Below are 17,147 nucleotides of genomic sequence, written 5' to 3' on the forward strand. Positions count from 1 at the left end.
CAATAGGGTTCAAGTCAGGGCTCTGGCTGGGCCACTCTAGGACATTCAAAGAGTTGTCCCTAAGCCACTCTTGTGTTGTCTTGGCTGTGTGCTTAGGATCTTGTCATGTTGGAAAGTGAACCTTCTGCCCAGTCTGAGGTCCTGAGCGCTGTGCATTTCGTAGAGGATATCTCTGTACTTTGGACAGAGTTGAGGGAAAAACTGAATGGAACAATCTCCCAGTCCCTGCTACTGAAAAACACCGCCACAGTATGATGCTGCCACCACCATGCTTCACTGTTAGGATGGTATTGGGCAGATGATGAGAGGTGCCTGGTTTCCTCCAAACATAACGTTTACAATTAAAGCCAAACAGTTCAATCTTGGTTTTATCAGACCAGAGAATCTTGTTCCTCACAGTCAGAGTCCTTCAGGTGCTTTTTTGCACACTCTAAGCGAGCTTTCATGTGTTTTGCACTGAGGAAAGGCTTCTGTCTAGCCACTCTGCCATAAGGGCCAGATCGGTGGAGGGCTGCAGTGATTGTTGTCCTTCTGGAACTTTGTCCCATCTCCACACAGGATCCCCTAGTCAGAGTGACTATCAGGTTCTTGGTCACCTCTCTTACTAAGGCCCTTCTGCCCCAATTGCTCAGTTTGGCCGGGCGACCAGCTCTTGGAAGACTCCTGGTTGTGCCAAGCTTCTTCCATTTGAGCCTTCGCTAAATCTGTGCCTTGCAATAATCCTGTCTCTGAGCTCTGCAGGCAGTTCCTTTGACCTCATGGCATTTTCTCTGATACAGTATGCATGGTCAGCTGTGAGGCCTTTGATAGAGAGGTGTGTGCCTTTCCAAATCTTGTCCAATCAATCTAATTTACCACAGGTGGACTCCAATCAAGGTGTAGAAACATATCAGCAATGATCAAGAGAAATTAGAGGCACCTGAGTTAAATTTCAAGTGTTGTTGCAAAGGGTCTGAATACTTATACCAATGTGAAACTTCAGTTTTTCCTTTTTCATACAATTGCAAACATTTCTAAAATTCTGTTTTCACTTTGTCATTATGGAGTACTGAGTGTAGATTAATGAGAAAAAAAAGAATTTAAACAACTGTAGTATCAGGCTCCAACATAACAAAATTAAAAAAAGTGAAGGGGGTCTAAATACTTTCTGAATGCACTGTAGTAGATTGGTAGTAATGGGGGTTTAATAGCTGAGGGACAGCCCATGAGCCAGAGTAATGGGGAGAGAGCCCATTTCCTTATTACAGAATGGATGGACCTAGGTACACATGGACGCACACATCAACAATAGGTTGGACTTGATGGACTTATGTCTTTATTCAACCTCAAATACTATGTAACTATGTAGTTAAAACAGGACATGTGCTCAGGGGAGCAGCTGAAAACTTTGACATCAAAGAGCAGTTATCATTGTAAGGGATTTAATCTGCATTTGAAATAGCTTAAAAAGATTTTGACTTTAATATTACTTTAACGCAGCAGAAAGCTCCGTAATTGTTGTAGAGATGGTCAAGTGACTTTGACGGACAAGGTTTTTTTTTTTTTTAAACTGCAGTATGGCCGCACCACAGCAATACCACTGCTTTGTAAATCATGCTCTTAATCACTGAGTTGCAACAAGAATTTAGATTGTTAGCCTGATGTCAGAGCTTCTTATCTGCATTCCTGTTCCGTTTGTGACTAAGAGAGTACTGAAGCCATTGCAGCTGGTGACGCATCATATTCTCTTGCTACATGTTTACTTTGATATAATAATAAAACATAGGAATTTGATGGTATACCATGCTTCATTAGCACCCCATTTCACTGACAGTCTTCCCTATGTCTCTTCCTACTTAATCAATTCATCAGTTCAATAAACAATTCATAGCAGAGTTTATGGATATCTTTAGAGGTCTCTCAACTTAGAGTTTGGTAGATACTCTTATATATCCTACTTTGTTCTTGATGTGCTTTGAGTAAAAATGTTCCATTCTAGTGTCTGTTGCAAGTTAAAGTTTTTACGAGGATCCCAGTTTGCGTGATTGCAACTTTATCGATGGAAGAACAATTTAGCTAAACTTTGAATGGATAAATATTACTAGCAAAACCTAACTGAGAAAACATGTACAATACTGTCTAGCTTCATGCTGTCTGCATTTTAAAGACAATACAGAGTAAGAATGTTATGTTTAGATTAGACAGAAATAATAGTAGATATATGTAAATCCAGCGACAGCTGATCACACAGTAATACAACATGCACCTGGTGCATCAACAATCTACACCTCTTAAGCCTAACTACTTTACTTAACAATGCTTTTATTTTTTTTCTCTGCTAGAGACGCCAGACATTAGCTGTACAAACTAAATTCACCCTAGGAATAACACAAAGGGCCACTTTTATTTGCATGGCTAATTCTTTAGGTTTCCTTTCACTGAGCATCGCACTTGACAAGGGGCAGAGGAAAGTAAAAAGATGGCTCCTGGCAGTACGAGAGTAGATAGCATCCTAGAGGCTGCTTTGCATATCACCAGACTGTGAACTTTTCTTAGAATTAGCTTGAAAACAATATTGCATTTACACCTTAGGCCATCATATAGTGGATTTGAATGAGATAACATGAAAATTTATGTGAAACAGATTTTGTTTGAGAAGAAAGCCTGTATCCAGTGTTATCACTATAGAGCAGCAGTGGTTTTGCTACAAAATGCAAGTATTCTTAAGCATTGTATTCGTAGAACTGTGTTGGGCACCCATGTTCAATTCCAAATTACACTGATTGATGCTCTGTGATCTATAAAGGTAAGAGGATGCCACCAAATATGAAATGCATATTGCAGGGGATGCCTACATTTTTACTGCTGAGTGCACACATTTTGAGAAAAGCAGCAAGCCAATCACAAACAAGCCAGAAATTAGATATTTAGTAGGCAAACTCCAGTCCCCCAGCTGTGGTGCAATCACAAATCCCACAGGCATGACTTCCAGAGAAAGGCACATGATGGAATTTGCAGTTTCACCACAGCTGGAGGGCCAGAGTTTGCCTATCCGTGCCAGGGCTCATTCAAACAGACGCAGAGGTTCGCACTCTGTAAAAAATGGCCTTGCCTGGGAGCCACAGGTGTTGCATACAGTCTGCCTGTAAAAATTAATGACAGGCTGTACACAGGTAAATATTGCTCTGAGTGTATACGTGCATACATCTACATATACATACACAACAACTATGGAGCAGAGATCCAGACATTTGTTTTATAGTAAATGGACCTCTGAGCCCATGTGAACGAGCCCTTAGAAAGTTAAAGCCGCTGCAGATTGAAATGGAATGGTAAAGGGGAGTTTTCATTTGAATGGAACCCATGAATCGAGTTGCTTTTTAAGGGTGCAGGCTCTGAAACTATACTCCTGATCTTGACCTGAAACTATGCATGATCCAAGTTTAGACATTATTGACTAAATGCTTGAATAAAGACTGCATAAGCATGACAGACTATTGATTATAAATCAGCAACAGCAGCCATCCTATTTCTGTGTGCACAGGTTCACTTTAAACTGTGATACTTGACTTAACCCTTGAGCACAGCCTAATACAACATCTGACATAAATGCATATTGTGTATGGCAGCATTAAATAGGATGCCATGGTCATCATGAACTGGGATTTTCCAACTCAACTGTTGGATTTCCAAGCAGATATTTATACAGCAGACAAGTGGTCTGCTCTCCATATATACGTACTGGTTATGCATTGATAAACGTTTTTGAGGCCCATTAACACTCCTCATACCACCTGGCACTGGTTTACAGTGCCAAATTTCAGTGCAAATTAAATGAATTTCTAAAAACTATCAATCTTTAAAATTATATTTAAAATATAATGGTCCAATGTAGGTTAGAAGGAACTCAATTGAAGGTCAAATGTGCTTGTCAGTGCATTTTGAATGATCTCAAAAGCATCTCAAAGCAAATGTGATTTACACAAGTTTGTCGACAGAGGTCCTAAAAGGTACACTGCGAAAATTTGAGTCAAAGGGGTTGATTTAATAACCTTATAAACACACCACGGACATGTATACACCTCTATAGTGTGTTCCCTCCCAGCATGATCTATGGGTGGAATCTAAACACCTTTGTAGTGTGTACACACCCAGCAGGTGTGTTGTGCAAAGCCTTGCATGAATTGCAAGGTGATGTTGTGTAAATTAGCTCTATGTTGTGTTGCTTGCGTTGATGAATGCAGGAATGTAAATGCATGAGCTAACCATTTTTGTCTAAACTGTGAAGCAGCATTATATATGCATCATGTGCATGATTTTTCCATATATGGCATTAGTGGAAATATGCTTTTAGAGACTTTTTGGTTGATAAATACGTTTTGCTGTGTGAAAATCACACGCACCTGGTGCGTGCGTGTGTTTAGGTTAGTAAATCACCCCCAAAACGTTTGGGATTATTCAGATTTATATATTTTTTTGTATCTGAAATATGGGAGATACAGTTATCCTTTACTATGTGAGTAACTTCTATGTGAGCAAGAATAATACAGTATAACATTTCAGGGTCTCCTCAACTAAAATAAATAAAAAGACAATTGAGTTTTGTAGATCTGAAATAAAGAAAAAATAAAACAAGATTTTGTGTTAGGGATATAGAGTATTTGTGTGCAGGAGCACTAACAATGATTTAATCATGTAAAATATTTTTCCTCACTACTAGACCCGCCCTTTCAGCACTTGCTTACTGTTGTAGTAAAAGGACTTTGAATGTACACTAAGGCCCTGATATCTGATCTTCTGGAAAGACTAGGGAGCTACTAAGGTAGAGTAGTTAACTGGAAAAGTATGGATAAAAGTGAATTCCCTGCACTGCTGCCCCCACTGACAACTTATATCCACATCATTGGTCCTTAGTAGTGTACTGACTATGCTGACAGCTCTCCTTCAACCTGTCTTTAATTTAGACATACCTTATGTCAGCGGTTCTCAACCTTTCTAGTGCTGCTACCCTTTGATAAAATTGCCCAAGTTGTGGCGACCGCTAACAGTAAAATTATTTTCGTTGCTCCGTCATCGCTGTAATTTTGCTACTGTTAGATAGCTATTAGACAGCAGCTCCCGGCCGCCCGGGAGAGAAACACTTTCTCCCGGAAAGGTTCCATAACAAAACTTTGATGGGGCTCTCTGGTGCCCTCTCAGTGTGGCAGTGTCATTTGTGACAATACTGTCATTGGTCATAACATAAGGCAGCGGTTCTCAACCTGTGGGTCGCGACCCTCAAATTGTCAGACAGAGCCTGTGCTGACTGTTCACTCAACAGGAGGTCATCAAAGTATCCCTCAATGGGGATGTCATGAGAGAACAGTATGGGTAATAATCAGGCCAGCACCTTGGTGAATACATGAGGTAATGATGATAGGCCAAAGGCAGGGCCCTGAACTGCTAGTGTAAGGTCCCACAGCAAAATGTAGGAAACATTGAGGCGCTGGAAAAAATGGGTACATGTAGGTACACATCCTTGATTTCCAGAGAAGCCAAAAAGTCCTGAGATGCAAGCTCTCCTAGTGTCCACAAAGGTTAACGATGTCCCCGACTCAGGAAAGTAGGGGCACACCTTCATGCCAAAGAAAGCTTGTTTAAGGATTTGGCAGACTTTTAGTTCCACACCTTCCAAGTGGATTGAAGCCAAACTTGGATGGTCTCAATGTGGAAAGCATCTGACCCTTAGGTTTCACAGAAAATCTGCAGAAAATCTAAAGGTGTATGGCCAGCTTATGTTTCAAATTACAACTCAGCGGACAAATGGAGTAGAGGGGGAACAAAGGGATAGTAAGTATGTGATCCTGAGTGTGTCACCATTAAAATTAACATCTTGCTTTGCTCTGTACCATTTATTCTATGGACTATTGGGAATGCAGTAGTAAAGGTGAGACTTGATGGCGGAGTTGGCTGCAGGAACTCCAGTAAGGCTATCCTACCATTCTAGTCCCCAAGAATTAAAGAACGTCAGGGGGTTATTCAGCCCACCAAAGACTGCCTATAACTGAAACGGTAGATTTGATTAGACTGGTTCTATTATGAAAGAAATACAGCAGCTGCCACTGCTGACCTCCTGGAAATTGTAGTTGTCTGTCTATGGCCCACTAGCTGCTTGTACAGCAGATTCTCTGCCAGTTCCATAGCAACAACGGACTCCATACACACACCTGAACTGGATCTTACCCATGTCCTATTCAAGAGTAAGTATACAATAAGGAAAACTACATCCAAGCAGGAACTTATTGTACTTTATTCACAATTTGATTAATTCAGCACTTTGACCAGATGTTGATTGTTATTCAAAAAAGCCTTTAATCGGTCAAATATATATTTTATCATTTTGGGTTCCTTGGATTTTTCTGTAGTATCCTAACTCTTATCCTGTTGGGAATTTGAAAAGCATAGGAGTAACAGTGCTCCAATTCCATGGCAAAATAAAAATATAAGGAAAGACTGATAAACACATATTACAATAAAAAAAAGTATGTTTAGTTTTATACAATGCAATATTTTATTTTAAAAAAAAAACTATACAAGAATTTACAAATACAAAAATACAGCGATCATGTAGTTTCAAGAAGCAGTATTTAAATATTTCATACCATTTGCTTTATTTACTATAGGTAATATAACCACATATTTTTTCACAGATGTTTGTACAAAACAATGACATATGGTTGCTTTACCAGAAAACTGTTTTGGATAGCCAGAATGACTGAATAGATGACTGATCGAAGAAAACTGGCCAGATAGAGCGGTTACAGTACAAAAGGATGGCTACTACTGCACAACAAGCACCAGCAAAACATTGGATTTCAATTTATCTAATACAAAATGTTAATTGCTCAGCCAAAACATAAGCAGGTGATACATTTCCAGGCAACTTGGTTACATTCAAAACAACTGTAGGAGACATTCTGTTCATATTTAAGTAGTGAAAGATTGATGATTGATTTCATTCCTACTCCATGGCTTCCATTTGTTTGATGGACAATCAATAAGCCCAAAAAACTATTGCCAATAACCCAGGAATTATATCGCTTTTATATAGCAGAACAAAAATAATGAAAGCTGTAAAGCAAGAGACCGACATGGCATGTATTCTAAGTCATTCAACAAAGTTACAATGTAAATTACTTAAAATTTACAGAACATAAGGGCTTTTTTAACAAGGCAGTACAAGGAGCATTTTTTAAAGTGAAAATGGCAGTAACCCAAAGAAAATATGCACACATTGTCTCATAGCGTGATTACAATAATCTGAAATCTGATTGGTTACCATACTTTGCACTAAAAAATGCCATATTGATTAGAAATGTCATGTCCCCGAACTGTAGTTTGGATGGGCTGATTCATAAGACTCTTAATTTATTATTGTAATATTTTTAAGAACTAAATATATTAACTTATAAATTGTTTTCTCAACAATCTTATTTATACAAGATCCTCTCACAATGGGATCATCCAAGACATACATAAAGCCAGTGGGTCATTTGAAACCTGTAGCAACCACCCCAAACAGAAATCAGTTTTGACAGTTCTTTCCCTTGTTTTTGACATTTGGATTTATTGGAGGTACAATCATTCTAAAACAAAGGAAGACAAACCTCTGTTCTTAGATCTGGAGAGTCTATTCCTTGTTTTTTCCTTTCTCTGTATCTGATCAATTTCTGTATTGTTTGTATAATTTGTGGAACTGACTTGTGCAACACTAGATAAGCACTCACTGTTGAAAACATCCTTATTTTTTATATTTATGTCAATATTGCAAGAATTTAAATCATTTTCTAGTCCTCCTGAATTGCTCACTGCTAAATTGGCATTATAGCTGCCTCCAGTTGCATATGCATTATTTCCCATGCAATCAGTATCAGTTTGATATTCAGTGCAATTCTCTTGCTTCTCAGGATTAGGATTGTTATGATTATTCTCATTATCAAAAAGTTCAGGTGTAAAATGGATGGTGTCATCAGCTTCATCTTCTTCGACAGGTATTTCCGCAAGGGAGGGCTCATTTTCTTCCACTACAACAATGTTATTTTCACGAAAAAGTGGAACCACATTACACACACTTTCATCTGAATCTCCAGTATTGGCTTCAATTTGTATCCCAATATTTGGACATTTTTCAATGGTTGCTTCACTGACATTAGCAGCTCCTTTGTTCAGGCTGCTGTCTGTGAGGGAACCTCTCCTGGCAGAAGTAGGCAGAGGAGTTGATGTGAGTGGACTATTGATGAAGTAGTTGTAGAATGAAGACTGTTGTTTTGTTAAGTTCAGTTTCTGATTATCAAATCTGTTAGATTTTCCTCTTTCAGAGTTTGCACTTTGAGGCTGCTCAAAATCACCTGCATATTAAACAGGAAAAAACATAGAGTTATACATACTTTGAAATGTACCTGAACATATGTAAAATACCCCTATAAAGCAGAGATGGATAAGTGCTTAAAAATAATAAAATTACAGCCACAAAAACAGTAATTTATTATATGTAGCTACTAGCAAAAAGAACAGAACCTTTTGTTTTAAAGAACGTTTATCATTAAGACGCAGCCCTTGAGGTTAGTGTCTAAAGCTCTGCCTGAGAGGAACATAAAAGGAAGGAATGTAATCAGTCTACTGTAGGTTTTAACACCACCAGTAATAACTCTACAAATACATTTACAATGGTAAAAAAAAGAAGAGACAGTAAGGGGCCTATTTTGTGCAGCACTTGATGTTTACATTGTCTGGTCATAGGAAGAGAGGTGGCTGGCTGTAGTGTGATGAAGGGTTGGGCTAGAGAAAAAGATAGAGAGGCAACTTTAGTTGGTGTTAACAAGACTAGGTAGATAATTTCAGAGGATGAGAGCTGGTCTAGAGCAATCACGAAGAAGGACAAGGGATCAGGTTATGATTGGGGTGGACATTAGTGGGTCAGTGGAGGGGTTCACAGGGTAGGTCAGCAAGAATTTCAGAAATACAGGTGAGAGGGAAAGCTGGATTACAAGGATTAAAAGAAGCAAAGTTACTAAGGCAAAGTTCAAAGTACAAAGTTCCAAGTTCCCCCTCCCTGGTTAACTTTGTGCTTGATATCTTTTCTCTGCAGGTAAAATATATAATGTACATCCTTCCCTGAGGTAAAAAAAAAATAAAAAAAATCAAGCTTGAAGTTGCCTAAGCATTGTATTAAATGTACAAAGGCTCGTACAGCCTTCACATAATCATGGAACTCCTTTAGTAGTGTCAAAATTAGATGCAAATCAGGCTTGCCTCAGTTGGTAAAATCTATGCGACAGTTATCATGTGTATTTGGGGCCCCTGCACTGCTAATTGTGGGTAGCAAATGGATACAGATTTGCACAGGTATGTGAAAGGAACTATAATAAATCTGTCTCGCTGCTTCTGTTTAGCATTGCCTTCTTTTGCGACAGAATCAATAAAAATTCCTGACTGTATACAATTCTGTATTGCAGCCTAAGGTGATATGATAGTGGTAATTTTAGTCTTACAGTGTATCTAAAACCAAAACCTTTTTTTTTTCGTTTTTAATAGAGATGGGGTTGGTTAAAAGTCCTGTTAGGTTGATGAGATTTCCTTTCACAGAATGGCAGAGTAGAAAGTGAGAGGAAATCTCTGAAAAGTGAGGGGAACCATCTCTGACAGCTATCATTGGGACAGGTATTCCCACTGAAAGATTTCTTTTTTTATTCCTGTTCTGCTGACAACTGTAACATTTTTGGATTTTCCCTTGCTTTTAGTCCCAGTGATGGTGATCACCAGTTCAAATAGAGAGACCGACTGTCTCCAGCAGGGACACAGCATTAAAATCCTGAAAGAGGTTCTAACACGCTATATATTTAACAAGAAAATGTTCAAATTGAATTTGTAGTACTATGTGCTTAAATATATTTCTTCTCCACAATGGTTCCCCCTTTTTAGTTAATACAAGAGCCTGACATTCCAATAATAATGAAAAACATCTTTCTTAAAGTTGAACTTCAGGTAGATGTAAAGAAATTAAAATTAACTAATGAAGTTAAGTATTTATCTAAAAAACAAAACACATTAAATGTATTTTAAAAGTAACTACTATAAATATCTGATTTGACTTGGTTTCTGCCTCCTATCTAATCCCTTGTACAGCAGCGCTCAGACTGTGAGATGATGGGGCAGTACATAGGGCACATCAGGTGTCTTGCATGCAAATGTGCGAGAGAGAAGAAAAATGACTTCATCTGTCTTTTGCTGCTCCTCTGTCAAATCACATGCTGGGGGCAGGGAGGTGACCTACCGGTAGCTGCTTTGTATTTATATTTAACATGCTGTATATCACACACCCCTATATAAGCACTGCATACTTACATTTATTTTTGGGTGTAGAATCTTCATCAGATTCTGAGTGATCTGAACTAGATAAAATTGTAATCACAGATGGTGAAGGATCAGGTGCTATAGCAGTCACTTGTGTATGTTCTAAAACACTCTCAGAAGGGTGGACAGTGAGATCCAACAATGACGCACTAGGGTAATCATCTCTGGAGAAGGAGGAATGTGTTTGGGGAACTTCTTCATTTGTAGTCAAACTCTGCATTTGAACTCTCTGCTGCTGATTCCTAGAAAACTCAGCGAGAGACTCTAGAGCATTGTTAAAGGTCGAGTGGTGCTGGACTAGCTGCCGTACCCATTTTGACAATCCTGAGGAAAAACAATTAAATATTCGTAAAGCACACCACACACATACAGTATGCAACACAACACAAACAAAACACATTTAATAATCTGCAGTGGTACATATATTTTAACAATCTTCCATAAACATTTCTCACACTTCAATTCATTATTTTGCTTACATACATTACCTAATATGGCCATTGTTGGTACATAGTGTTCTGAAGATGGGTCAGTGAGAAGATTTTGCAGTGGTTCACTACCTACAAAGTTTTAATGATGGTTATGCACTAAACAGTGAAAAAGTATGTTGGATCATAAAGGGATCTTTCGAGGGTCTGCTCATTATTAAATTAAGTCAGATTCTACTGTATGTGTCAAGCTTACGTTAACCACAACTATTCTGAATATAAAGTGAAGGTAATTTTTTTTTTTTTACTGTAACAAGTAAAGGTAGACTATCATATTAAGTTGTATGTAGGCAGACTGACACATTTTCAGAGAGTCATATACAGTCCCCCTTTTCTTAAAGGGCCATACATACAATTGAAAGTTTGCTTTGCTGAAAATATAAAAATACAAAGCATAATAGCTGCAAAACTGTATGACACAAAGTTGTCAGTAAATTCTGTCCCTTGATATTAGTTATAAATCTAATGCTCATATCTGCTGGTACACACTTCCTTAGTTGTTTTCATTAAACTGTTTTTTGTAGGGACCTAAAGTGAAAGCATTATACATTTTCTTTTTATACTATGGCAAGTATGCATTTTGCCTGGTCACATTATGCCGTTACCTAAGGGCTGATTCATAAGTCTAAAAACATTACTACTATCAGTAAATATTTAAAAATGACTGGTCGAAGTTGTAGCATAAATCATTAGAACTATTACATGCAATTCTTCATCGAATGATCTTGTACATCAAAGTAACATATTATTCTCAATGATAAAGAAAACTAACACCAAAGCATTAATTCACAATTAAATAATGCATTGGATCAGTTTAGACAGATACTTATCGGTAGAAAGACAAGATAGACCTATTCCAAGGTTCTTGATCATTTGTATCTTATGTAAAGCCACGTGTATGTCAGACGTAGTAACTAATAAGTTCAAATCTGTTTGGAGATGGTTTTATGGCTATAGTTTTTCTTCTATGGAATCTGAGCTCCCCCTGCTGGTTGTATATTACCCAGTTCAATTTGCAAGTCCTTTTATTGTTTGTAGCTCATTACTTGTCCATTTGTATGAAATTATTGGCTGCAGCCTTGGATATTTTAAAGGTTCTCCAAACCAGTGCTGCCATATTAAATAAGAAGACTCAACATATTTAGTTGAGGGATTTTAAGTAAATACGGTTACTCTATCTAGAAGGTGGTAACGTGTTTTAAAATGGTTATCATAAACTGAACAAAGAAGTCAGAGTGCACACAAGGAGTTATGTAAAATAGTGAAGCCTCTGCTTAGTTATCCAATGTTGAAAAAAAACCTATCAAAACAAAATAACTGTTTGAGAATAGCCGATCCTCATTTATGGAGACATAGCAGCACTGTCCATTGCAACCAATACTTTGATTGTATTACTTTATAGCATTTGAGGGTTAGTTCACACCATAAGCAGTGCCTGCAGCATTTTGACTGCACCGGACAGGACCGCAGGCACAATGTGCCCTGCGATAGAGTGCGGGCGATCGCATTGTGGCCGGAGGGTGTGGCTACAAAACAGTGAGCCGGCCGGAAAGCACTGCATATGGTGTGAACGTACCCTCATAGAACTGAAGATTTTTTTTACTGATTTTTATAGATGTATGGGTCCAGCTTCAGGGGCGTTTACAAACTGAGTGTTCAAGACACAAATGCTCTCAGGATGTTAGGGAAGACAGAATAAGTGTATATAAGCTCCTCTTGGTGCCTGCTTTTAACAGTTTTGGTTAGATTTACAACTTCATTACCCTTGCAGTAATTTATATCTCAACTATATTGCAGTTGAGATATAATTACTTCACTGCTAATTAAGTTAGGTCTGCATGGCTGCCACACCTATTATCAGAGGGTCCCACTCTACATGTAGGATTAATTTTACATTACAGGGATTAAACCAGGGGAAGTATACAGGCACAGATCCAGAAACTACATCACTAAGATCTCACTGTTAATGTCACCAAGAGATAAAATAAACCAGTGGATGACCATCGGAATCCACTTATAACCAAAATCTTATTTTGGGTTAAGAAGACTCAGTCCTTAACCTCTTGCCGTCCGCCCGTAGTAAAAAAACGGACGGACGGCCCTGCAGCATCTGCGGGTTGCCGTCTCCAGACGGCAATTTTTTCTGCTCGCGCGCGCCCCCTAGCGGGCACGCACGGGCAGAAAAGACCCGTCCAATGCGAACACCTGGTACCGGGTGTCACACATATAATCTATGTCACACAACCTGAAATTTAAAAAGAGGCTGTATAGATATGTTTTGCTTTTACCATAACTTGTATGAAATTAAATTAACACTTTTTGCTTTCTAAGTAGAACATTAAATGAGAACATAGTTAAACATTCTGCCTGTGCAGTCTGGGGACTAGATTACAGCAAGCTTAACTGTGTAAGGGATATGGACAGCGACAGAGTCCACTGGTCTAGGTAGGTTTAAAGGAGCCACAAAGGGCAAAAAATAAAATACAAATACTAATTTGCTCTTGCCGGTACAACACAGAATATATGCACTTTGATATCCTGATGGAGACAGACTAGCAGGTCCAACATGGAAAGAGGGAACGCATATACAGTATGTGGCAGAAAAATGGCAAACACAGAGGTTGAGTTCCCATTGCCAGGGTCCTTCTGCAGCTCCAACTTCTTCTATGTGACAACATAATGAAAACAAATCTGCAGCATTTTGTTTGTTCAAGGGTCTAACCCAATAAAAAATTATACTCAGAAAAAATTGCCATGGCTGATCCTAAAACTGCAGGATAAACACACAAGTGGCTATGTAGATGATATATCCTCACCAGTTATGTATTTTGGATTATTTCTGAAACGGTCATCTACTAATATGAGGGCACCCCAATCATTCTTATGTCGGATACACCTGTCAAAAATAAACAAAAAATATGGATGAGACTAACAAAAAAACGCTCCATATCAGATGATAACTAAACACATTAATTATGCTATGTATTAGGCCTAAATAAGGTACCTTCCATTTTCAGCTACAACATGGAAAATTTATCATTTTTAGCTAATGCAAAATAGGCGTCCTTGCTCAAACTCAACCCAACAATCTTCTATTTGGCTTTTCTTGATGCTATGGCACAACTTTAGCCTCAGAAAGCAACAAGTTACCATTAATGTAGCTATGCTGAAAAAAGCAAAACATCTCTGTTAGCTCCAGCAGTCACTGAGCTTCTTTTTCTGAGACAGCAGCTAAATGAATTTGAGTGATAAGAACACCATGGCTCCTTATTCCCTGCAACTGAAGGGTTTGCATTATTCAAGCAAGGATGACTTTGACAAATTACATGCAAGGCACTATGAAGTGATTATATTTGATAGTATGTAGCTATTTATTTATGCAGCGATATTTTATGTATCATCAAACTGTTACAAAACTCAGAAGGCAGTTTACAGAAAAAAATAGATCTTACGAATTACTTACATTTGTAAATACAAATGCTTTTGCAGTATCCAGATTTTATTACACAAGATAGCAACTACTTTTTGATCCCTATATTTGTAAATGAAGCCCATATAAATATCATGATTGTAAAGGACAGTATAAGTAAACACCCAAAACAAGCACATGCAACGGCAATCTCAGCAACATCAAAATTGTTAAATTGTGTAGTTTTCTTAAATAATGAAAATACAGCTTCTTCAAAGAAGAGTATCCAGCTAGAAAGTTTTGACTTGTCTCACTGTTTCTGCATGGCAGAGCATTCTGGGATTATCAGGAAAGTGCCAGATTCAAGCCTTTTCTGCTTCTATTGTCATAAATCTCTGTAGACATCTTCCTCCCAAAATGTGACTACTTTCTGTCACTGTCAGCATATATCATATTTTGGTGAAGGATCTCTTCGACTGAAAGGTCACTTGTCTTTAGTGACTTTCTTTTCCTGTTCATGGCCTTTACGTGATGTTTTACCGAGCAGAGGACAAAAAAATATTTAGTATTTCTTTTATTTCCCTTTTTTTTCCATTTCAGTAACATCAAAACTCATTGCTGCAAGTGAACAGTTTTTCTTTGGGAAGACCCATAATAAGAATATGCTGCTATAAATGAACAATAATAGGATATAAAGAAATATAATGACTTGTCTTAGAGTAACAATATAATGAAATATAATAACTTTACAGGTATAAAAAATAGGTGGGGCCACAGCATAAACATACTTTATTCTTAATATGCTATTTAAGCAAGGAGTTTTAACTTAACTGATGCAAAATATCGGTCAATTACCAATTACCATTCACATTTACTACCGTATAATTTTTTTCTGAAAATTTTCAAAATTTCTGCAAGTAGGTGCACCAAATTTATGATATGCCGGCAACTTTTTGATTTAAAAAAAAAAATGGATTTAAAACAGAAATGGAATATATACTAGTAGTTCTTAATCATTTCCATGCCAAACCTGCACATTACATGTATTCTGACATGGCATCACTAAGCAAAATATATTTGATAAAACATCCTATACACTTACTTACTGTACCATTACAGATTCAATGTGGTCTTACAATAACACACATTATATTATTATGCCACACTGCTGAGAAAACTATAGCAGCACAGTTTTAAAAGATTACAAAACCATCCTATTTTGTATTTGATGTAAAAAAAAATATGTATGTGCTTACAGACAAAAGAGAACACTCGCCTGATCCAGCATTTAACAGTTGGATTGGGGAATGATCATATGCTGGTAAGCCCTTTCGGGTGCCCCCTGGCCCAGTCTGCTCCAGTGAAGAAATGACTGCTTGGAATGGATTCCTGGCTGATTGCTATTGATTTCCGCCAAGACAAGCTAAAACCTGAGCACCCTTTCCCATTCCTTGCTCCACTGACACAAACATGAACATTCATTCAATGAAATAATGCATGTTTGTACAACAATTTTTCAGTGGGCGGATTGTGCAAGCCCGGCCGGTTGCCATTTAGTGTCTGTAGTCACCACTAACTTTATGGTTTTTCTCTTCCAAAAAGATTTGCAGCTTGCAACCAAATCCTATTCAAATATTAGGCTTATGTGATAGAAATATGTGACAAAATTTGTGATTATGTAAGGATGAAAAGTAAACAACAAGGTCATGACTTGTTCATGCTAAAAAACATGCCATCTTTTTCAGTCACTCCACAAAACTTTGTTTTATCACAATTACTTTGAAAAAGGCTTATAAAAATAATAGAAACAATTGCAGGTTTCTGCTGTGAACACGAGCAAATTGATAAGGTAAAAACTATTACATAGGATAAGATAAAATTAAATATAACTATTTCTTAAACATAAACTATAGGTTAAAACATGATAATGTTTACCTTGTGTGAAGCTAAAAGATATCAAATTGTTTATTTTTTCATCGTATTAAAAAATGTAACCTTTCCACACTGATATCTAAGTATAATTTATCAATAAATGTTCAGTATATAATGGTAAGGCTGAGCTACTAAACGAGACCCTCAATAATTTGTTGTCTGTCTGTTGTGTTTTAATATCCTTCGTTGTCACTGGAAGGCATATATGGGTGTACCTGCACCTATCATGTTTTTGCAGAAATCTTAAAAACAGATTTATATAATAAGGTTTTCTTTCCTGGCTAACAGGGCGAATTGCTCAGATCATCAGTATTTTGTGCTCCCACAACTCAGGCGGAGGGACTATCCATCTTTTCAAATTCTTCCATTGAAAATTCACTTGTTTTAGGTTAGACCCATGTGTAGGGATATACTTTAAAAAGTAAACAATTTTCTGATTCAAACAGTGTTGTTTTCTGATACTGTATTGAGGCTATCATATGTGCTCAGCTTACAGGCAAATTATATTTAGCTTGTGTATTGGAGTCTTCCTTAAAGAGACTCACAGTATTTGCAAGTGCTATAGATGATGGTTTAAATGATGATGACTTCTTATAAAGCAGAATATTGATTTACTATTGATCAGAACCAGCAAGCCATATTTTTTAAACAACCATTTCTGAAAAGGTTCAGTAAACTAAGCTAAGCTTTGTGAGCTATTTATAAGCATTTGGATCAGTACTTCTCAACTCTAGCCCTCAAACAACACCATGTTCTCATGGTAGGGGGACAGCTGAAACACTGAAGAGTACTGAGCACCAGAAAACTTTCACTGCTGGGAGCTCTTATGATTAGAATTAACTTTTCTTTAAGTTTTGGATAGAAAAAGGAACCGTCAGAACCTCTGTCAGGTTTTTATTGCTGTCTGAGTCTCCATTGGGGAGATTCGCCCCTCTGTTTGTCCTGGG

At 37.6% G+C, this 17,147-nt stretch overlaps 1 protein-coding gene across 1 annotated transcript in view; it reads right to left on the bottom strand.

The window, feature by feature from the left end:
* Positions 1–7,533: 7,533 nt before the first annotated feature.
* Positions 7,534–17,147, bottom strand: part of BRIP1 (BRCA1 interacting protein C-terminal helicase 1) — a 227,098-nt gene continuing 217,484 nt past the window's right edge. Inside the window, 3 exon segments of the mRNA XM_018556660.1 lie at positions 7,534–8,366; positions 10,363–10,695; positions 13,676–13,758. Of these exon segments, the coding sequence (XP_018412162.1) occupies positions 7,600–8,366; positions 10,363–10,695; positions 13,676–13,758 (1,183 nt within the window). The 3' untranslated portion in view covers positions 7,534–7,599.

The sequence above is a fragment of the Nanorana parkeri genome, unplaced genomic scaffold, assembly GCF_000935625.1.
Source record: "Nanorana parkeri isolate BGI_ZX_2015 unplaced genomic scaffold, ASM93562v1 scaffold245, whole genome shotgun sequence".
Classification (NCBI taxonomy): domain Eukaryota; kingdom Metazoa; phylum Chordata; class Amphibia; order Anura; family Dicroglossidae; genus Nanorana; species Nanorana parkeri.